Source organism: Anarhichas minor, unplaced genomic scaffold, assembly GCF_050575085.1.
Source record: "Anarhichas minor isolate MPS153535 unplaced genomic scaffold, ASM5057508v1 ptg000041l, whole genome shotgun sequence".
In the NCBI taxonomy this organism is placed as follows: domain Eukaryota; kingdom Metazoa; phylum Chordata; class Actinopteri; order Perciformes; family Anarhichadidae; genus Anarhichas; species Anarhichas minor.
Window position 1 is genome coordinate 4,037,999 of NW_027466487.1, and position 24,302 is coordinate 4,062,300.

Below are 24,302 nucleotides of genomic sequence, written 5' to 3' on the forward strand. Positions count from 1 at the left end.
AAGTCTGTCACACTCAAGTTCCCTTCTTGATATCCTTCATTTTTTTGTGTCACACATGGTGCACTTTGGTTTTAATGACATACTGTAAGTGTAGGAATGTATATGGATTTTCTGTAGTATTGAGTTGTAAACAAGTTGCATTTATTGACAAGTCTTGACAAGTACTCAAAATATCTCTTTCCACACATATTTTCATATTTGCCAATAACAAATGATGGTGCATCGTGATAAACTAGACGACTAAAGAGTGATTTTGCCACACAAGGTACCACAGGTCAATTTTTTTGTTGTTGCATTGTACAAACATTTTTAAAGCTGCCGGCTATTTTTCACCTCATTTCATGGCCCACAGCAGCGTGGTCATCTCTACCTTACACTATGGTTGCTACTTGAAATAACATTTGCATGGACACAGTTTGATTCTCTCATTTGAAAGAAAGATGACAAGTTTATTGACCACCAGTTCAACAGTACATTCATTTCTGTCCTTGTCTCTGCAGCTCATATTAGCATAATGTGGTGTTTTCAGTCTAAAAGCTACTTTGTTGAAGACTGCAATAGAAGGGACTGATCCTGGAGCACGTTTATATTGTTCCTCTGGTTACCCTACCTACTTATTATCTCACTCCAACTTGGGTAAGGGTCCGTAATTCACAGTAGCATTTGCAACACAGACGGGATGTTGTACTTGATTGATAGATCAGGAACCAGAAGAGCTTTAGAGGACCAAAATGGAGGCATTGTTAAGGCATAATCATCCACAAACACCTTCCCTTTATGCATGGACAAATTTAAAGCACTTCATTGAAATGACGGTTTTGACAAGTCTGTTACTGCCTTTTCTTTTGCACTTTGCCCAAGGTCTAACCTAAAGTAAGCTTGTGGCAGTTTGTCAACATGATTTGGCCCTTTGTCAGACCAAAACGAAACAAAAAACCTGCAAAGAGGAGAAAAAGCACTGACAGCTTGCTTAAAGTGCAACTCAACTAGACCATTATAAAACACATCAATATGATGCAAAAAGAAAAGGAAAACATTTGAAGTAAAGGTATAACAAGGAAGACAAAATCAATGGGAGATAAAGGACACAAGTCCTGCACCAGTTTTGCAGTGTCCTGTAACATAAAGCACCGTTCTCACTGAGAACTATCGTGAACAAAAACACCTTTACAAAAAATGCCTGCACTTCACTGGTTAAAAGTCTTGTTATTCAGCTCATTCATACAACCCATTGTTGATTTTGAGGGGAGCTTGGTTGTGAGCGAGGCTTAACTTGAAATTATAAGTGGAAACAATCTTTTACATCATTAATAGGAAGTTACCTGTTTCCGCACCCGCTGATTTCCTTTATTGAAATACTGTAAATCTCATGATATTCTAGTCATTCATGAACAGTAATCATATGGCGTGGGAACATGTATATCACCATTGAATCCCAATTTATAGTTTGACAAGGTCCATGCCACTTCTGCCTATGATTTAGATTTATTTGACTTATTAACGAAGCTTCAGTTGGGAAACTGACTGGGCAGCTTTTTACAACAGTCTGCTCTCTATGTCTCAGTATCTCTCCAGGAAAGCACGCAACACATCCTATATGTGTGTGCAAACATGTGATGGACAGTAGTGAACAAGGTATTCCTCCATTCGTTCTGAATGTTTCATTCAATCTGGCTGCTTTCCATGGGAACAGAGGGAGGGCGGGGGCTGTTGGATGCAGTGGCCCGAGCCTTCCAACCAAACAGAGCTTCCTGTTGGAGAGAATAACGGTTGTGTCAATGTGTATGATTTTAGATGTGCTGTTATTGATGCATGAATTAAAAAAAAAAAAACAGCAGCTCACCTGCATGGAGCCCAGAGTGATCGTCCAGCCTCCAGGTGAGTCTCCCCCACGGGACCTCACTGCTGCGGGGGTAAGGATGCCAGCATCCACGGCCTGGGTTGAACCCTGAGGTGTGGCGTCTTCTGAAGCTGGTGGGGTTTGTGTGGATAAAGCGGGAAGAGTCTGTGTATTTTGGGCTGGTGCTGCACCTGTCTCCTCCTCGATGGGTGTATCTTGTGAGCCGCCCAGAACAGAGGAGGAGTTTGAGAGCGCCGGAACTGACCCAGACACACAACTGGGTGCTGGGCTGCTCTCCCCGGAGGCGCTGGGAGTTGTGTGAGCGTGCGTAGGTTTCTTCCTGCGGAGCGTGTCGATCCAGCCGGAGCTGTGTCTGGAGGCAAAGTTGGCCAGGGCCAGAGACGAGAGCCTCATGTTCTTTCCTGAAGTGATCAGCTCTCCAAATCCTTCCTGGTGGGCAAAGGCGTAGCCTGACCTCCTAGAACCGCCACGAGCACCCAGACGGCCCTCTGACACACTGCCCAACCCACGACAGGCACCTCCCTCGCTACGATCTACCGGTTTTCGCTTCTTCTGCCGCACCAGCTGAGTGTAGCGCACCTGGAGAAGAATCATGGACAAGAGGTTTGAGTTTCGGTGGTTTGGCACTGTTTTCCTTCTTTGAGCCAAGCTAAGCTAATGAACTTCTCATAAAGGGAAGTTATGTCTTGAAAGTTGCTAAATTCTTCTATTTTTCTGTTTTTGCTCTTTTGCCACCAATGTGCCTTATATTTCGTTTCCTGCACATTTTTCAGTCCTATGTTATATCAGTGTTTCCTGGGTCTCATCTATAAATCGTGAGAAGAGCAGATTCGTGCTTAAATGAACGTTACTGCCATTTCGGCATCACCTTTATTATTACCTATTATCTAGAATAGGTAAACCAGCCATTTCAAAGAGATATACGTTTGATAAATCACAACTTTGTTTTATGAATTTGTTATTTTAAACATATACACATGTAAACACTTCATAAATTAGACCAAATAAATACATTCAGTTAACAAGCGACATTATTCTTCTTATTTCCTACCTTCAGTAAAACAAACAAATGTACGCAGGCCTTTCACAATACATTCAATGTTATAAGTACTACAATTATAAGAATTGCAGATATAAATGTTTAATAAAAGACTATGGAAGAGATTCTGCAAATGAATTTGGGGACCCCAATAAAATCAGCTGCAACCCACCGATGGGTCCCGAACCAGTCTTTGACTGCTACATAATGTCGACCACAGCAGGTTTGGTTGGAGGCCCCACTGGCTTGAGACACTGACTGACGAGGCCACACACTGAGCTCGTATACTATAAAGTAACTTGAGTCATTAGGGTACACTGATTAAGTCAATATTTGCAGAGTACTTTCAGTGCATGAGGCCAGTGACGGTAAGCATGAACTCTTCATCACACACAGATGAACTGTTTGTACGCGTGCAGTTAATCATTAGCTGAGACCAGTTTCAAACTGACCTGTTGCGAAGACGAGACATTGACACATGTTGCAAAGAAGAAGATGGGCACATCAGGGTCAGACAACGTTGTGTTTGTGTGTGTTTTCTCACCGTGTCTGAGAGCTGAGGTTTGAGGTCCACCTTAAGGAAGCGGAATGCCAAAACTGGAACTATGCATATTGCTGTCGCCAGCGCAATAGTTAACCACACGACTGGCTGCAACAATGTGTTCTGGGCACTACCTGTACTCACAAACGCACACAAACAAACAAACATTAGAAAATATGTTTTAGGAGTTTACAGCATTTCACAAATACTAAGAACACACAGATATTAAACATCGTTACATGATGATCTATATGGTGGCGTGAAATGATTTCAGCAGGTGACTACAGCAAAGATTATTAAAGTATTATATTTTATAGAGGCAATACACAAATATATTTGGTAATACTGGTTTATTGACATTTCTAAATGATCCTCCCTCAGTGTAATCTATTACAATTCACTTGACAAATGTGAAGCATCCTTAGAAAATACATTTTTTTAAGCATTTTATATTCCGAAATATTTTATATTGGCTACAACAATTAAGTATTGGTCAGTCTGTCTGTCCGTGTGTGAGTGTTTGCGTGTGTGACAAACAACAAGAAGAGGGGACCGACCTACAAAGTGGAACTGATTGGGAAAGATCATGAAGAGGGTCTGACTGTGCAGAGCGAGCATGATGGAGAAGAAGAGGCCCAGAGAGCCCCACACAAACACATGGTTAATAACAGTCCAGAAGCCTGTGTCAAGAGCGATCTACATAGACACAGACACACATGCAAAAAAACAACACAGTTAATACACAATGCTGGTACAGACAGTAGTTAAACATTGAGGTTGCAAGCTGTGACGAAAGCCGCACAGGCCTCTCTCACCTGTACGCTGACCACGATGACCAGGGCTGTTGCTGTGGTGACTGCAAAGGTCTGGTAGTCAGCGAGGGGCACTCCGGTGCTCTGAGTGGCGTCGGACAGAACTGCACAGGGGACAAAAAACAGCACCACTGACGTGTAGATGCCCTGGGCGATGCAGATGAAGAACTCTCTCTTGTTGAAGAGGAGGTTGAGCTGCCCCGGCTCATACAGTTTAGGATACTCCAGACTTCTCTGGTCAGGAACATCCTAAAATAAGAGAAGATGTGTAAGGCGCTGCATTTACTAAATAACACCATTTTAGTGTTTAGTGCTTAACACGGTTGAGGTAAACATCAGCCTCCTTGAGGACTTCCTCTATCTGGTTGTGGTCGTAATTATAAAAGTACCTGGAATGTACAGTTTACCAACATATATGCCAATATATTCACAATAACAACGCTAACATGCCAATGCCAAGAAGGTATAATGTTTACCATGAACCATGTTCCCCATCTTGGTTTGGCATGCATGTTAGCAGCACTTAACACAAAATACAGCTGATACTGATGGAAATACCATTAGTTTGGAGGTATTTGTTCATGAAAGTTAAAAGTTCAACCTGATGATGGCACTGGGTGAAAAGTTAAGTTGTTGTGGCACTACAGGGGCAGTCTGGAGATTTTTTTAAGTCAGTAAGCTTCATCCTCTGGGGACCATGAATTGTACAAACTTTTATGGCAGTTCATCCAATAACTTGTTGAGATATTTCAGTGTGGTCCCAAGTGGTGGAATGACCAACCAACAGACCAACACTGTTATCTCACTCTAGTGAAGCAAAAATGTAGCTTCACCAATCATTATTGTCCTGTTGTCGTGGCTGATTACAATTTATACAGCAACAGAGAATTCACTTACATGCGTGTTCTTCAATTTAATGGAAAGAATACAACATGCACATTATGATTGAACAGACCTGGTCAAATATCCCCATGGCCAGCACAGGGAGGGAGGTGTAGACAATGTTGTAGAGAGTGATGAAGTACTGATCATACACGGTCTACAAGAGAGAGGAGATGGACACAAAAACACAGACAAAGAGAAAATCATAATTACAATTTCCGAACCCGATTGTTGACATTAAGATGTCCTCATGAGCTCTACTCTCTGACCTGTGCAGAGAAGCCACAGAAGAAGCCAAACCAGAAGTGCACCATGGTGAAGGCAAAGTTCTTGTAGAAGAAGTAGCAGAGGAAGCGGCACATGCGCAGGTAGGACCAGCGGCCGTGCACCAACAGCAGGCGCTGTAGGAAGCGGAACTGGGAGAAGGAGTAGTCACTGGCCAGCACAGCCTGGATCCCCTCCTGACCTGAGATACCAACTCCGATATGAGCACCTGGAGGAGTGGAGAGAGAAAGAGATTTTAAAAAGTAAGCCACATAAATTAGGAAAAACTGGACTTTTGTTTTGGCTTTCTTGTAGGGTTTTTGATAGTGAATAGTGAAAGACAAATAACTATAAGAAACAAAGAAAGCATTTGAACTTACGTGGATAAAATAGGGCCTACTGCGGGGAAAAAATAACCCTTTGTATATGTAATGTGCATGTTGCTTGTTGTGTATTTAAAAAATAAAAATAGCTAATAAATCATCTATAAAGAATTAATAAATAATCAATTATTATGCCTTCGTAAAGAAAGCTAAAGTGACAAATAAAACAAATGCTATTTTTCAGATATGAAAAGCTAAAATGACAGGATGTGAATCAACCCCACCCATCGCTGCTGAATTGGCTGTATTTCTGCTTTTTACGTGCATAAATTAATTTGAAGAAACATGTACTTATACATGTTCACATGACGTACATCCATAAGGGGAAAAACACACAAGGTGATGCAACGATTACAAAACACAGACTATTTCAAACACACTTAGAGAAACAGAACAATGGCTTAACCAAACCTCTCTGTTTGTTTCCCTTTTAAGCAGCTTTATTGTTACAAAAACATCTTAGTATCATTCTGTGCCCCCTTGTTGCAACTGTTAATGAAGCTATTTGCTCTTTGCACTGAGTGAAATAGTAAAAAAATAAATGTATGGCGGCACAATTTCATCAAATGGAAATATTCAAGATGTCTTGTTTATAATTTTAAACATATTTCCCCGAAGTTCCGTCTGACATATTTGGTATGTTTAGGATTTCTAATAGAAGTAAAAACAAAGTTTTGTGGGTTTGAACAAATGTTTTTTTCTGCACAGCGTAATGAGTAAACCTGCAGGTCAGTAAAAAGTTTAAAAGGACACTAATCACATTGAAGACACTAAGAAATTAGTTCCTCAATTAATGAGGACATCACACCGAAAGTAAGACACATTTCCACACCACCGTCGTCACTACTAGTAACACCATGTAGATAAACAACTTCTACCACACTTCTGCTGAGACTTTCCATTGCCTAAAGGTAGACACTGACATCGACGTGGTCAAACCCTACTTCTCTCTTTCCTCTCAGTCTTATCCTCCATGATTGCACAACTCACTTTTGATCATGCTAACGTCATTAGCTCCGTCTCCTATAGCCAGAGTGACGGCCTTCTTGTGTTTCTTGATGAGCTCCACCACCTGAGCTTTTTGCAGCGGGGTGACTCGGCAGCAGATCACTGCTTTGCACGCGCACGCTGTCGACACAAACTCCGTCTCCATGTCTGCTTCTAGTGCGTGGGCCTATCACAGAGCAAGAAAGAGTCGAGACGTTTTACGGGTAAATGGTAACGGGTCAGAGTTGGAGCTGTGGAAGAAAAGTTATTTAAGAAGAATATGGTTTGTTGACGCAAGTTAGACATTGACGAGAGTTGGCGGTTTAACTTGTGTAAATGTGAGTGTGGGGGCGTGTTATTAATACCAGACTGTGTCCGTTGATTACGAGGGCAAACTCTCCAGAGATGTTGTCCATGAGGTTGGAGGAAGGAGGAGGGCACTGCAGCTGTTTCCCTCCTTCTCTTCCTCCCGTACCATCTCCTTCTTGTCCTTCTCTGAACCCGTTACCCATGAAACATCCCTCCATCCCCTCCTCCTTCCCTCCATCTCGGGTTCTTGACAGCTCGATCATCCTTTCCCTCGCCCTCCTGGAGAGGAAGACAAACAAACTCAACATCAACATGGCTTGTCTTTGACAAAAAGACAGAACCAAAACACAACCTGTGTTTGAAGAGAAAACAGGAGAGATTGGCAAAACAGACACAGCTGAGAAAACAAATCTAACATTAGTTGAAGAAATAAGGACCCTGAAGTTATTGGTGATGTTTAGGCCTCTGGCCTACAGCTATGTATCACCGCCCGCCACATTCACAAAAAAAGATGGCGTCATGTGTTTCTTTGCTATATATGTTCAGGCTATTTGACTCTTAAATGGTAAACATTTGGCACTTTAAGGAACATTTTGTCATTATGCTTTGTTATGTGTTGTACTGTCTGTCGCTAGCACTAGCATCATTGAATGACATCGTCATTGACAAGAGAAAATCTTTGACATATGCTGGTTTTACACTAAAGATGGTAGATTTATTTCTTGGTGAAAGGAACATCTACATATTTAAACTACTAACTATTTTATGACTCAACACATTTTGGAGGAGGCAGTACATTTGCAGGGCTGTGCATTTAGAGACTTCTAACCAGCTTGGTGGTTTTAATGTGTTGATTTAACTGCAGAGGCTGAATGAAAGCTTGGGTTAACCACTGGATATTGTTCAGTAAGTCATGTAAAGTAGTTGGGGAAACTGCTACCTCACCTACTCACTCCAATCATGCATATACAGTACTTCTTAGTTATTTTCTGGTCAACACCTGCCTTTTCTTATTTTTGTTCTGTGTTAATCCTAGAGTGTAGAGAGGCACCAGACAGACAGACAGAAAGACAAACAGACAGACAGACAGACAGACTGACCCGAGCTCCTGCCGTACGCTCTGGACAGTGTGTCCACAGATGATGAACACCTCGGTCATGTCATCTGTAAGCATCTTGCAGGAATAGCCTATGTTGACAGCTGTCTCTGTGAGAGAAAGGGAGTGGGTTACTGAAGTGCAGTTCATCGTTTTAGCTGAACATGTTGAAGATTCATGATAAAGACAGACTGATAGCTCAGATGGATCAAAGGTTGAGCTGAACATGCTAATATTTTCATTTAATGTGAGAAAAGTGATCTAATTTCACTGCCTGCATGCTTTGTGTGTTTTTCAGGTCTGCTGAGTTACCCTTTGTTTGTGTGGAGCTTTGCAAATGGTGTTTTTGAAACAATAGTGTGCAAAGTAAGCTCTGAAAGTGTGTGGAAAAGTGTACGTGTCTCACCCTGTTTGTCTCCAGTGAGAACCCAGATCTTAATGTTAGCCAGAGAGAGGACAGCGATGGTCTCTGGGACGCCTTCCTGCAGCTTGTCCTCTATAGCTGTGGCACCCAGGAGCTAGACACACGGGCACACACACATTAATTCCAGTTATCATACCAGCCGGAAATTTAAGTAGTGCATAAATGCAATTTCTGTCTAACAACTTGAAATGGCTTACCATCAATTCAACTCATTAAATCGACAATCAGCGAATTAACATCCTGCACTGAGAAAATGTGTTGTTTAGCTACAGTAAAAAAGAGGAATTTCCCCTCACCAGTTTAGACGATACATCCAACGAAACCTGAAGTTTCTGTTTTTAAAGTGCTATTTTTATTCCGTTTGCGGAAGGAAGCTTGGTTGGATGGATGCACACTCTCTCAGGCCAAGTCACTAACCATCATGTCTTGTTCTATCTGCTCATAAGCGTCTGCCAGTCGTTCCTCTCTGCAGCTGACGGCCTTGTCAGCGTAGCGGTGGCTCTCTGACCATGCCTCCCACTCGTCCTCTGACAGGTCCCTGTAGGCCAGCGCCAGCGTCCGCAATCCATCGGCTGCATACTCCTAGACCCAAATACACAGTATACACACAGGCATGTGCAAACATAAACACATACACACATTCTGACACGACGATACACATTGGGAGAAACAATGAAGTCTTAAAGGTCGATGGCACTCTATTTCACTATCAAGGTCCAAATACAGGTCAAAAATATCAGCGTGTGCCACGTGTCAAGTTGATATACTTTATCTGAGTAAATGATTAAATACTTGTTTGAGCTGTTTCCAAGTTTGGAGACACTAGATGGCAGTACAATTCCATCCATGCATCCATCCCTGTTTGTTTACTCACATTGAGGTGGTCAGAGGTGACATTGGTCAGTTCCTGGTTACAGGGGTGGAGTCTCTCCAGCAGCACAGTGTCAGCTCCTTTACAGTACAGACGGATTCGACCCTCTGGGTTACGCACTGAGTACAATGAAGACAAGAAACTTCAAGAAATCCACACAACTCTTCCATCACCTTCAAATAATCAGATTCTTCAGACCCTCCTCTTTTTCATCTTCAGTAAACGTCATGACATCAGCCGACTGTTGAGGTTTAAACGTGAGCTCAGTGCCTCACGGTCCCGCTGCACTGTGGCAAGACCAAAGGTGTTTAAGGCCAGGGTGATATATGACCAGTGATTTCTGGGTAGTTTTCCAGCCAAGACCAATCTTAGGAACACACAGTGAAACCTTACTGAGGGATAAAATGTCAACATGACTAATAGCCTATATCCTGTCTGTTTAAATACATATTTTTGATTTGAACAAAAAAAGCTCAACTCATCAGATGTGTCCGCTGCAATAAAGGCCAGTTCTCGTTGTGTTAGTGGCAGCCAAAGTATGAAAGAATTGTGCAAATCGTCCAAGACCCCAGATTTAAAGTGATTTTCACATAATATTTAAGTCCCTGTACACCCAACATTGTGTTCTCTGCTGCAACAAGGTGCTCATCATTGTAACCTATCGTGAGTAAGGTTGTTTTACGAAAAGTCTTCAGGCAAAATCATTTTTAAGAGAAAAATAGGGAGAATACACACTTTACGCACCAGAGTCCCTCTAAATAGTGTGTGGAAAATGCTTTAACTACAGAGTGGTTAAATTGCAGATAGTATTCTTCAAACCTTATTTCATCCAGATTAATATGAGATCTATTATATTTTATCATATTTCTTACCCACTTTTTCTTGACTTAAAATAAACATATTTTTTGTAAACTGAACATGATGATCCCTGCACACCTATAACAGACATCCTCTTGCGTATGTTGTTGAAGTCCAGTATGGCAAGCAGAGTGTAGGTGACAGGTCGTCCCATCTCTGTCGTAGTTATCGTCCCAGGTGTTCGGGAGCGAAACACAAAGCCGAAGTTTCGAGCTGCTGTCACTAGAGCCCCCTCATCTGGCGATTGAGCCTTGTAAACCAGCTCTCCTAGGCAGACCGATAACATGATGATAAATAAGGGAGAGAAAATACAGATTGGCTTCAATGTTTGCCGCCATTTGACCTCCCACATTCCCCTTCCCTTGCTCACCCTCGCTCTTCTCCTCACTCATAACGGTGTGGCAGAGGGATAGCAGGCGGAAAAACTTGTGAGTGTGTGCGTCTCCCACTTTCACTGATTCCAGCAGGGTGTCGTCATAGAAACAGAAGTCCAGGTCCGCCAGGGGGTTGAAGAGGGTGAAGTCCAATCTCTGAAGATAAATAGCGAGTCAGGGACTCTGATAATATGCCATAAACTAGCAGTACACACATATGCATGTGTATGAATGAGTGTGAAAGAGTGTTTCAGTTAAACAAAAAAGTAATGGCTACTTACCTTTGGCTGAGGTGCCAACGGGTCCGTTCCTTCCCCTGACAGCAACACACAGAAGTGTAAGACTTTGTTGTGTACTTTTTGTGTCGGTGTGTGTATGGTGATTATACACATTGGCCACTTTATACGGTACACCTGTACAATCGAATGCAATCCAATTCAACTGCACTGCCAAAAAGTCCATAGAGTCAGATCTTATGAGACCAATGTTTTTTTTACGCTGTCATAGAGGTGTCATCGAGAGCGTTCAGGTCATAGTTAGTGATGGTGTTGTACTGGACTGCAGTATATTCAGAGGTGTTTCTAATATTCGGAGCCCTAATGTATGTAAATATTAAGGACGTAGTCCATAACAGCACTCTTTTCTTGAATTCATCTAAAAATGAACATTATAAAGTATAATTTATGGCACAACAGTTGTATTGAATTACAATAGACTATATAAGTGTACCTAATAAAGTGACCACCAAGTGTATATATGTGTGTGTGTGTGTGTGTGTGTGTGTGTGTGTGTGGATGCACTAACCGTAAGTCTGTCCATTGATGGAGCACTTATTGAAGCTCATAATGTTCTGAGTGAGAGTTCCAGTCTTGTCACTGAAGATGTATTCAACCTAAAGGAAACATTAAATTGTTACACTGAATCTTAAATTACACAGACAAAATAAAATATAATATATTGTAAATCTAGAAATAAGATTAAAGCTATGTTTTAAAACCATTTTCATATTCTGAAATAAAAAAAAAAGATCTTTTTTACTTGTAATCAGGGTAAAAATATATTCTTTATTGAGATGCATGAAATGGATTTAGGGCGGGGATTTTTTGTCTACTTATTATGAACTATAAGCCCAGGAGAGTGAAACATCGTTCAGTCCATTATATGTTCTCGTCTCTGAATTTATATCCTTTTTAGTCTGCAGGTGCATTTCATTTGTGCTAGTATGACTGTGGGATGGATGGGCAGAGCACACGATCAATAAACATGCGTGAAATATCAATATCACACACACAGACTGCAGTATTGTCAGTGTGGATGCCCACCTGGCCCAGCTCCTCGTTCAGAGTGGTGGTCCTGGCCTCAGCTGCTGTGTTACACAGTGAGCAGAACATGTCCTGGTCCCAGTTAATGAAGTAGCTGTGACCCAGCCTTATTACCTCCACACTGATACACAGACAGGTGACAAAGGGACATGATTACAACAGTAAAGTACACCTTGACAACAGAGAGAGAGGACAAAAAAAAAATTCTCACGCAGAGCAATTAGTCACACACCCATGCGCTAGTCAGGAAGCAGTGAGTGCAAAAACTTTTAAGTCTACTAGATCAGGGGTGCAGGGACCACAGCAGTGGTTTGGAACTGGGGGAGCATAGGAAACAATTGTTAGGGCTTCATCTGCAGCTCTCTTACCTGAGAGGGAATCACTGTAGACAACATATACAAACAATGTCAAATAAAGCTTAATAATGTGTAATATAAGCAGTAATGTAATACAGGAAACAGTGTAATAAACACAATATTTGGTCGAAACAACAGTCTGCTAAGACATCAGCATTAATACCGCTTCTGTTCTGTTTTCTATTACTCATATTTGTCTTTCATCGCTCTTCTACACAATGCTGTTTTTGCACAGTATGTCTTGGGCTTCTCCTCACCTGACATACAGAGAGATAGGCACCACGGTGTTGAGAATGATGACGTAAGACCAGAAGGAGAGGAAGGCCGAGAACAGGAAGTTGTCCACAGGGGGGTCCCAGGGCAGATAGCTCTGAAACAGGGAGCCAACCTCTCTCTCCCACACTGCGTTACCCACAGCCAGGATCACACCCATACACACCAGGAAGCCAAAGATCTGACAGAAACATGCAGATGGAGAAACGTTACAGTCAGAGTAAGCAGGAGTACAATCATACCTTACATTTGGATCTCTTAGTCAGTTGAACCCAAATCAGGATAGAATGACTGAGGAGATATAGGAAACGAGATTCAAGCCACTGAGCTCATATCCTGAAATAGTGACGGTGTGAGCCATGAAAGTGAGAGGTTTGGGGTGTCCTACCCAGAGGACCAGAGTGTTCATCAGGCGATCAATGCTCGTACGCTTAAACTTGGTGCGACCGCTGTTCTGCATTAGCTTGGTATCTGGGCCTGAGACAAAAAACGGGGGAAAGTTAGACCTGTTATTCACATCATATACATACTTTCACACACAAATATTCACGGACACACACGACCTGCGAAGATGACCAGGCCGTAGCAGGCCTCCGTGTTGCGGAGGACGCATCCTCGTAGCAGCATGTTCTGGTTCGTCAGGGTGTATTTCTTGTCTCTCCAGTACAGAGTCCCACAGAAACGATCCAGCTTGTTGTTGGGGGGTTCACACACCACCTCACCTTCACACACACACAAATATAAATCATAAGCTATATCATAGATGTCCACCAAATCCAATTACATTATTAGGTTTGTTTTCCTATAGCTGTATGATATAGTGTTGAATTAATCATGCATGTGACATCAGGCCGTTGTCACACACATAAACACACACCCAAAGACTGAAACACACACCTTTCGTAAGTTGATAAAGTGTGGGTTGATTTGCAGTAATGCATTTTCCACAGCAGGTGAGGTGTCTGTGTGGGTGTGGGCGTGCTGTGCTGTGCTCACATACAAGTCTTTCGTTGTGTGAGACTAGTGGGCGAGAGATGATAGGCTGTTGCTTAATGCTGGCAGGGGACGGCAGTGAGAAAGTGTGTGTGCGTGTACATTTTGTGTGCGGTTTTTTGTGTTCATGTGCGAGGATGTGAAGGTGGATAAGGTTTGAGTTAAACACTGAAACCTGCTTGACCTATATATTATCAAGAGCGGAAGATGAACCAAACCATAAATCGAAATAAGAGGAGGAGTTTTCTCAAGACTCACCGTCGAATGAAGCCAAGTTGTTCTGGTTTCCAAGTTCAGATGTCACTGAGACAGACTGACGAACCTTCATATTGGTCTCTCTGCAAGATAATACAGCACACAGCGATTTAGATGTCGTGTCCCGTTTCTTCTGCAGATTGTGAGGTACTGTGAGTCGATGGTAAAATATGGTGTGTTTTCTGACCCATCCAGCTCGGCTGTCTCAATGTAACAGAGTCCATGAGGTTCGCTGCTGGACAACAGGAGCAGGTCAGCCTGAAAGAAGATACAATATCAGAGCATCCACTGCACTGACGGCACAGGAACATAATTAGTACGGCCCAGATGGCACAGTAATGATAGAACTGACAGAGTATTTGCATCTGCAAACAAGTTAGTAATTAACAACAGTAGGTAGCGTCCCCTAATAAGGCACAGACTGTACTGTATCAGTATCAGTACTGTACTGTTTAAGTAGTCTGAATTAAAATGGGCCCTGCAAGAATACTGATCACTGTGTGTGTGTGTGTGTTTGTGCATGTAATATCGATGTGTTGGACAGACACTTACTGCCACGAACTGTTTGTTTTCCAGTTTGACGATATCGCCCACTCGAACGTTCATCCACTTTTCATTCTGTAGCCTGAAACAGAGAAACAGAGAGAAACCAGTGACTTAGAGAAGCTAAGAAATTGTTGCGATTTAGGAAACCTTGCAAAGAAAAACTTTACTAAGTTGCCATTGCATGACAGGGAACTCACGAGCCACGGATGAGGACCTGAGACTGACGGTTGTTCACTTGGTTGTCGCTCTTGTGACGAAACTGCAGGTGACAAATATCAATATGAGCTTTTCAGGAGCCGAGTCGAGCTGACCATATTCAAGAGTTTCTGCTATAAATAATCTGGTGCCCCTGTGTGATTTCACAAAATTAAGTGAGTATATGGTGATCAGAAAACATGCTCACATAGTCATCTGTGGCATCCTTTACTGCGGTGATGGTCAGCACGAGAGCTAAAGGCACAATGGTAGTGAACCAGGAGAGGGAGGAGATCTGAGGTATTAGCTAGACAGAGACAGAGAAGGTGGGTTTGCAGATTAGTTTGAAAAGGGACATCAAAGCAGTCAGAGACAACCACATCTCACCCAAGCTACACAGACCGCTCAACGCGTAGAAGCAATAAGGTTGTACAACTGACTACAACCATTCATTGAATTTCCGTGTTTCAAACCAACTATCACTTTCTGACACATCTCTGTCCTTAAGAGATGTAAAACCAGTAGCTCTTCAGCCTTTGAAGTTCCAGCTGCACTCACACACACACACTGTCTCTCTCTCTTTCTCCCTCCCTCCCATGCTTACATCCCTCTTTACATCCCTCCTTGACCTCCTCTACTCACCTGCAGTATGAGCAGGAAAAGGAAGTAGGTGTTGGCTACTTCCTGGAACTGCTCAAACAAGTTGACGGGCAGAAAGGTGACAATGTTGTACTTGGATGTCATAATGCAGTTACTCTGGATGAGGAGGAGGGAAACAATCATATGGACTCTCACAATATCTCAGTTGAATTGCTTCAAAGATTAAAATGTTCTCTCATCTTTTATGAACATAATTTATATCATGGACAAGAGAATGTTCTTACCGCGTACTGAAACTTTTCGTTGTACTCTCTGTCATTGGCTCTGACCTTCCTCTCCTCCTCTGAAGGAACAAGGCACCAAATCAGTCATTAGAGGATGATATCACAACTGAAATATACAGAAAGCACTGCATCTCTGTGTGTCAAAGTGGATAAAGGGACCAATTGTAAATCCTTAATAACCACAACAGTTAAATCCTCCGGAGACCTGCAGAGAAAGAGAGTGAAGGAGACAGACAGTCCACTATGTTTGTGCAGATATGTATTAATCAATGAAGCTGGAGTAGTCTGCTGGAGGTTGTTTTATTAGTAATGGGTCAGACACAATCATTCTGACACACACGCACACACACACACGTCAGATTATGTCAGATCTTTAATTATCTGCTGCCTCTGTCTCTTAATGATCTGCAGAAACGCAACACAAAACCACAGATGTGCATCTGTATGAGTCAACAGGAGTACCGAGACCCTTTACAGGTATTCACAGATGAAGAATAACATAACAATAACTTAAATCTACAGAGAATAGAAGTAAAACAGCGAAATGTCTGCCCTCCTGACCCTGCTCTTTATCCTCTTGCTGTTTTTAGGTTTCTGTTTATGCTGAAGCAAGGTATTTTAGGAGTTCCCCTCCTCCTTCACCAGGCCTGGCTCCTCTAATATTGATGAGACTGCTTTTTAAATGAAATGACTGGCCTGTTTTGCACAGGACTGTACACAGTTCATATGCACGCACACACACACACACACACACACACACACACACACACACACACACACACACACACACTCTTTTGCAAAGACGTACTGTAGCTCTGAAACCACAAAGTCCTCAACACACTTTTGACTGAGAGGCAATGAGGCTCCACAGGAAGGGACATCACACAACAGAGGCCTTATAATCACATGCACACAACTAAACAAAGACCATGTGGTTTCCTGTTTCTGCAGCACTGTGAAGCCTGGTCTTGTCTTTGTCTGTGCTCTACCAAACAAACCTCTTAAAGAGATACCGTAGCGCTCCTCTTTGTTGTTACAGGTTATGATCAAGACAGATTTGGTCACAACTCCAGACGACTTGAGACCAGCTGGGCTGTTGTCACAGTGGATTAGATAACTTAGAAAACACAAATTATTTCTCTCTGTGTTTAACATTCTAAGTTGCTATCAAGCGCTAATACCTAACTAGAGTTACGACAAGAATAACCAAATAAGTGGACACTATCACAGTGTTTGTTATATTGCAATATTGACACGTAATGTATTTCATATACTGTATATTATATATTGCTATGAATATACTTTTAGTTTATATATTATAGTCCATTTGTAACTTAACAAGCATGCGAATTACATGACAAATCAAGGTACTTCCTCACACTGATGTAAAACAAATTCAACGTATTGCTATTATTATTTTTATGTAACTAACAATAAATAATCGGCCTCTTAGAAATAAGTTAGAATAGTCTTGTTTTTAACTATTATAGTATGTTATCCTATGTTGGTATTATTTATTCTAGCTGTTTTAGTTTCTTTATATTTATATTTATAGTGTATTCTAATATATTCTTGATGTTGTGTATTCTATAGCTATACAGTATATCTCTAGTGCATTTATGTATATTCACTGTGTGTTTTCTGTTGCCGTAGATAACTTAGCTTAGCTTGCTACTCTGATTAGCATAACAATATCAGATTTGTCTGATCTTGTGAGTACACGTCTATTCTGTTGAAACCTCCTCTTTCCTTTTCCCTCTGGCACCTCTCCAGCTACCTGAAGGTCATTAGGTTGCTTTTTGGGGGAAGTGTTCACCAGACAGATCTGTCTGACAGGCAGCGAAAAAACCTGCAACCCTCCATGAAGAGGCCACAATGCTTGTACAAGGTAAGCACAGAGACACTGAGGCTTCCGAGCATCTGATGTCAGGACCAGGCGGTATCTGTCCCAGCTGCGCAAGCTGACCAACCCAAGCTGAATGCATGAGCATCTTTAGCAAACTGCCCATTAAGTGTTTAATGTCTCTGACAGCTTCAAGGGCACTAGAAGCCCTGACGCAGAGTAGCTGCTACACAGCAAGTCTGTATAAATCTATAAAGCTCCATTACTGAGAAATTTTCAGTTGCAGGCTTACTCTGCTGTGAGGGTAAGGTTTCCATAAACAACTGGGACATAAAGCAGTACATCAATATTGATTCAAAGTAAAATACTTAATACCAGAATGACTAACTGAGTCACTTTCTTTCATTCCTGTCTCTTTAACACTCTTCCCCCTATGGTTGGACATGTAAGGACACGTGCAACAGCACACAACCTCCTTATGTGTCCATAAGCAGCAGCACACTCTCACAACACAGTGGACAAAGACTGAAGCCCTCACAATAATGAGCAAAGAGATATCTGAGCTATGGGAAATGCTGTTGTCATTGCCATGACTGAACCTAAGGCAGGATCAGTTTCTGCACAGACGTGATCATCACTCACTGTGCCTGATTTAATTCGATGAAGATGGGATGGTAGAATTGTCTGCAGTCATGCGCGTGCATGCGCACACACACACACACACATACACATACACAATGATCTAATTAGTTGGAAAACAATGCGGGTGACACAGTGACAGACTGGTGGGCTGGAGGTCAAATCAAGGTGCACATCCAGTGGGATTTGTGATAGTTAAGCAAAGGAATAAGGATACAGATGAGGCAGTGCAATGACAGCGGAGGCTGGCGCCTGGAAGATTGATCGGTGTCTCAGCCAGCAGAGACAACAAGGACATCATCCTACTTATTTACGCAAAATTCAGATTCAGATAAACTCACGTTTTGTTTACACATGCACAGATTTATAACCAGCTCTAAACATCAGGAAAACAGCTGAAAACTTTGAGGCACATTATACAGGTTGTCTTTTAATATATGGATATACAACTGATAACAGAAGAAAATGATCCAAAACACTGAGTGGCAGTGAAGACTTAACAGTAACTATGAGTATGAAGAATGAGAATTATTGTTATTTCCCTGTTATTTAATTGACTAATGTTGGATGCTGATGTCTAATAAACACAGTGAAAAAGTTCAATGTAGTATAAGTACAAGCTATAATATAGTATAAGCCAATTAGGTCTGTAATACGCACCCATGTAATATGTTGAGGTGTAAGCAGTGTATACACACAAACACATAAAAACTGTTTAGTAAAAGATGGGGCCAGCGAGATGAAGAAGCAGGAATGAAACTTGGACTCAGTTGGGATGAGGATGATGAATTATGTTTATTTGAGATGCAGTTTGTGCAATCAACAACCTCCTGATGATCATGATGATGACGATGATGATGATGATGATGACAGTGAAGACTGTGGCACAATAATAATAATAACAATGTCAATTAAACGCAGCCTTAACTGTCACACAAACTCGTACCTGTCCACCTCTTTTTCGATTTGGCTCCATTTAGTCCTTTCTGTTTCTTTCTTTTAAGGGAAAGGACGAGTGGAAACCATTTCTCCGGGATGTCTTTCGGTATTGTCATCTTGACTTTTCCAACAGTGACCGTCTAGATTATTGTTCAAATGTGCGCTCTTTCAATGACCGCCGCATCTCCGCAAGGATGCGGGGATGAAGCTCAGGTCCCAACTTCAGTCAAGTTGGATTAACTGCGCACCGTCCCATCCCTGCCTCTCTGTAGCTTCCTCTCTCGCCTCCCCAAACACACACACATGCGCGCACGCACGCACTCACACTCATTTGTTCTGTTTTGTCTCTCTCTCTCCTGCCGCAGAAACACTGAGGTCATTTTTTTCAGCAACTTTACAGTCGAATTTGTCGCTATAGGCTCAGACTGCTTAAGAGTTATATGATTATAAAACATGTAGGTTGTAGACTTATTTATATCCTTAAGCTAAAGGTTGTAAAGTTTTTGTCTCGATGACGCACACACAAAAAAAATGCGTTTCATCAATTCTGCTGCACAGCAGCCTCATCAATCAACTGACGCACCATGTGCAAAGTCTGCATCGTCATCTTTTCAGTCTCTTCCACAACACAGACACTGTCCGCTGTAAGCATTACGTAACCACAGAGGCTCTGGTTTGCAGTTACCACGGCAACCGTTCTGCAGGGACCCTACAGACGAGTCGCCGAATGAGGAAACTGGCCGCCATTTTGGATCTTTAGGCATGAGCACATTGCAGCATAGCTGTGGCGTTTAGAGCCAAAGTGGCTCGTGCACTTGCCCAGTTTCCTGCATGCTTTAACGGAGACGGTGCACTGCAGTGGGCAGGGCCAGACAGGTGCCTGCGCACGTGCTGCGCGGTGAGCCTCGTGCAGATACATTATAGATTGACAACCACACGCTTTTACGCACACTTCTCATATGCATTCCCTGATCGTGCTTTGTGGACATATGCTGAATACTTATTTAACACACACACACACACACGCGCATAAGTATACTTAACTAACAAAAGGTGAGAGAGCTAAAGCTTCCATTCTCAGCTCTACAGGTGCACATATGGCTGACATATTCACCATGTTAAGTATTGACAGGAAGCCTACCTGTAAGAGTCAGATATGTAATTGGATAGGGCGAATTAAGGGTGATTACTTATTTTTAAAAAGAACACAAACACATGATAGGCTATTTCAAATATCAATTTGAGGAAGAAATAAGGTTATATGATACTCCAATCAGGTCTGGCATGCCCTTTTGTTTAAAATTAAAAAAACGTTTCTTTGTAACATTTTGGTGTTTGGGACAGGACCTTTGCAAGATTGCTAAAACACACCTTATATTGATTTAGGCTAATATAAGCTATTTATAGGGCAATTTACAAATTTAAACTTTGATGTAATTTCACATGCACATTTTCCTTTTTCTCTCCATCATTATGAATTAGGCTCCATGTTCATTTCTGTTAAACCTTATTACTAAAAGTTATAAATACATCCAGTAGCCTATCAACATGCATGCCTTTGCTCGCTGTCACAACCTCCTCCTCCTCTTAGTTCTCTTCCCCCAAAATGTATTTAACACATTTAATTTAGGTAAAAATGTCTGAAGTCCAAAACTTTGTCTCAATGGTGGCATTCTAAACGGCAATAGATTATTATAGATAATTAGTTAGGGATGGGTTAAGAGGTCAAGGCTAAAGTTAGTCCAGCTAGCAAAAACAGCTAAACAGCTAAAAAACACACCGCCCCGCATGCAATTTCAGTTAGTGTGGTTTAACCCGGTTTCACAACTAGGGCTCGGCAAAAAATAATAATTTGATTTTCACTTATCACCCAAGAAAATAAATCCTATTTAGTTATACTGTCCCACTATATGTCCCAATCAGCCTTAATTCCCCCAGGTAATCACAGACCAATTAGTGTAGTGAAAATGAGGCTCTGTCCTTCAACTCTGCGTGGGCACCTTACGTAAAGGACCATCACCATCTAACTGTGGTCCCATTTGCACTTGGCAATAATGTGCATCTTGTACCCAAACTGACTGGATTTTGCAAGATTAAATTTACAACTGGCATTATCATGCAGTATGTCTGTAGTCTTCTCTGACATCTGATTTGAGCTTGTCATGTCAACTTTACTCTTCAGTAACATGTGCATATTTCCCTGGTGTTTACATTTTTAAAGACACACGAGGCATGTGAGGCATTTGAAACATGAAGTTATGCTGTTGTCTTTGTCTTTTTCTTTTTAAAACTGAAGAGAAGGTGGTCACAGCAGTATCAGCAGGGATAAATTGCAACTCCATTCAATGTTTTCATCCATCAGCAGAGATGACACTGTTTATCTGGACATCTACCAATGTACAGCATACAAGCCTATATAATAAGCATAGTCTGCTCAGCATGCTCTTAATGCATCGCTGAACACCCTTAAATCAAATTAGAATCTATCCTCCGTACATCCTGTGTGCATTTAAGTGCTATCTGACAACAATCCATTCACTAACAACACGTATTAACACCAGGTAAAAGTCAAAACTCTGAGAGGCTTTGTGAGCTTTCCTACCAACAGATACTCCCACCTCTTTCACCATCATCAAACCTTCAGGACCACTGACGCTCACCAAACTAGTTTACCTGAATGCACAAACGATTAGTGTGTTGAGTGTCTGGTACTGACCCGGAGGAGGCCTCTTTCTGAACATCTCCACTCTGCTGCCGTCCTTCTACTATGGCCCATGGGATTGTCTGCAGAGGGAAACAAGAGGAAATGAAGAACGCAAAAGAGAAGCAGCACTAAATGTGAAGAGTGCTGAGGAACGAGGACAGTTGAAGTGAGAAACAGAACATATATTTTCTTCTGACTCACTTATTTAAAACCAAACAGGGCTCGTGCCTGTATTCAAGTGATGCACTCTATTTATTTCATGTCTTTTTTTTGTTTTCGGGGTGTGAAAAATATTCTCATAGAAGAGAGAAAGTAACTCAATCAGGCATTTCAACCACAGGACACACACACACACACACACACACACACACACACACACCAGACGATCTCTGGTCTGTTAGAGCCATAATGAGGAAATGACATTCAGCAGAGAGCTGCATCTGTCTCTGTGGCTCACACAGTGTCAGGGGACTGGTGGCTCGGGCCAGATCCACTGTCAGTCTCCTCCTACAGTGGATGAGAGTAACGGAGCGGTATTCTTCCCAGCACTTTTATCTTCTCTTCTCACTTTCCCAACATTTATGCTGAGCTGTTAACACTACACACCTCGATGCTTTCGCTCACTGTTTTATCTCGGCTAAGTAATGGAAGAAGATGAGGGTGGGCGAGATGAGGTTGCAGAGGCGAGGTGTTATACATCCCAGCCTCTGGTTTGTAGTGCATGCTATAGCAGGTACAAACAGTATGGCAGACAGGGGCTCGAGGCAGCGAAACTTCCAATCAATACTCCTGAGAAAGAGCGCTCAGCCTCTCTCCATGTGAGTTGGGCCGATCAGCTTTCAGCTACAGTTTCCAGCATCGTCTCATGCCCGGTCATACACTCTTCTCTTTAAGTGCATGCTTTCTACTCACTTTCTACACTGTACACTACCTCTTTATGAATCGAATAGAGACTGGGGAATGAGAGTTTGCCATGACCTCTTGCCTCTCTCCAGTCTTTTAGGTGTTACATCTCTCGCTCTCCATATGTGGCTGCCGTCTTGTATAACCCTATAGTCCTGCAGTGCCCTTATGAAATAAAGCTGGCAAACCGGGGACACAATGAATATCTGAGCACCTTTCTTGCCCTTTGTGGAGAATTCCCTCCATCTATCTCACTGGAGTCTGGCTGATGTTTTCGAGGATTTGGAGCAGCAAACATCCTTGATGAAATGTGTAAACTGCAACACCGAAACTCACTTCCTCACATCTCAAACATTACAAAAAACAAGCATATATGTACTGTATATATAATATTCCTGTCGTCAGTTGGTTAGGTCATTATATCATTTCCCTGCAAGTGTAAGTCTTCTTGAGCAGAAAAACACACATTTATGCGTCTGTCCTCATAATATTACGTTTGTCTATGTAACCTCAGGATTCTTTACAGGTTTGTTAATATCTGCGTCTAAAAAAAACCGAATATTTTTCAATGATATCTACATGAAATCCTATTTACATGAACCCAAAGAATATACTTGCTACTATCATAAGAAAGCCAACCAATAAATTAAAACAACAACAGACAAGGATGACTCTAACAAAGTGAAATCATTATGCACTCTAAGAGTTGTGTTTTTCTTAAGGAGAGTTTTTAATCTCTTTTGATATACTACCAAAATATACAAATGGAGTTTTGTGTTGCTATATCGGCAGGACATCTTGTTAAAATTAACTATAAGTTTACTGTTGGTCCCTATAGTTACTTTCTTAAGGAAGAAGATAATGAAATACTTTAATGCCTCTCACAAAGTTAAGTCATCATGTAATTGAATTATACCCCAATTAGTCCAAATGCTCCATTAGACATAACAGGACATGCGGTGATGATGGGGTTAGTACACAACGACATGTCTAACTTTCACTTTGACTTTGGGAAATGTTCTGACGAATATCAGGCTACAGAGAGGTTTAAAATCCCCAGAAACTAAGAACTGTATATCTACTGTATGAACTGGGCAGCTTTAATGTAAATCGCATTGCTTTGGCGCAGTAATATGAGCTGAACTCTCCACATTGAAAACCGAGAGAAACATCAATATTTTTTCAGCTGATTAAGTACTGGACTGCATGGCAAACCCGGCTGGCCATGCATGATGGAGGCGGCTAACTACCGCTACAACAGTTCAGGAAACAGACACCTACCTTTTCAAGTTGGCGTTATAAATAGGTTTCTGGTGGAGACATCCTCGTTGCTTCTCTCGCCGGGGTCATGGTGAGGTTTCGGGCTTGAGCTGGACGTTGGCCCCGTGATGGGACGCGGTCACTGAGGTGGGAGGGTGAAGTAGAGACACCGGGATGCGCTAGAGACACCGTGTCGAGGTGAGGGAGGAGGGTTTGGCTTCGGCCAGGGGAGAAGAGGGAGGAGGGGCTGCACCTCCGGCTCCTTCTCCACCTCCATCTGAACCTCCCGCATCTATGGACCTTAAAGAACATTCACTAAGGATCTGACATTTGCTCTCCATCACTGGTGGTGTTTTCTTAGTATTGTATGCCCACTGTTTGGAAACACAACTTTAATAAAAAACAAAGAAAACAGTTTTAGCATTCAAATATATGATGTATGTTTCTGTTTTTATCTACACATAAAGATATGTACTGCTTTAACACCTT

General features: G+C 42.0%; 1 protein-coding gene across 5 annotated transcripts; it reads right to left on the reverse strand.

Moving 5' to 3' along the window:
• Nucleotides 1-415: 415 nt before the first annotated feature.
• Nucleotides 416-24,042, reverse strand: atp8b2 (ATPase phospholipid transporting 8B2). Of its 5 annotated transcripts, none has more exons than XM_076108936.1 (30): nt 23,835-24,042; nt 21,663-21,730; nt 15,526-15,584; nt 15,284-15,397; nt 14,850-14,948; nt 14,644-14,705; nt 14,453-14,525; nt 14,088-14,158; nt 13,904-13,983; nt 13,216-13,374; nt 13,041-13,129; nt 12,637-12,833; nt 12,024-12,144; nt 11,506-11,593; nt 10,983-11,017; nt 10,698-10,857; nt 10,406-10,594; nt 9,473-9,588; nt 9,016-9,180; nt 8,581-8,692; nt 8,179-8,284; nt 7,135-7,357; nt 6,773-6,956; nt 5,405-5,628; nt 5,209-5,292; nt 4,257-4,502; nt 3,999-4,137; nt 3,445-3,575; nt 1,844-2,440; nt 416-1,751 (listed from the first exon to the last, which is right to left on the reverse strand). In XM_076108936.1, exons 2-30 carry the CDS (start codon nt 21,685-21,687, stop codon nt 1,662-1,664), a joined length of 4,038 nt encoding a protein of 1,345 aa, XP_075965051.1. In that variant the 5' UTR covers nt 21,688-21,730; nt 23,835-24,042; the 3' UTR covers nt 416-1,661. The 5 variants fall into 5 exon arrangements, with proteins under 5 accessions (XP_075965051.1, XP_075965053.1, XP_075965054.1 ...); XM_076108938.1 differs by lacking the exon at nt 23,835-24,042 and adding an exon at nt 21,852-21,937; XM_076108939.1 differs by lacking the exon at nt 15,284-15,397 and having other exon boundaries at nt 14,850-14,896; nt 15,533-15,584.
• Between the last annotated feature and the right edge of the window lie 260 nt (nt 24,043-24,302).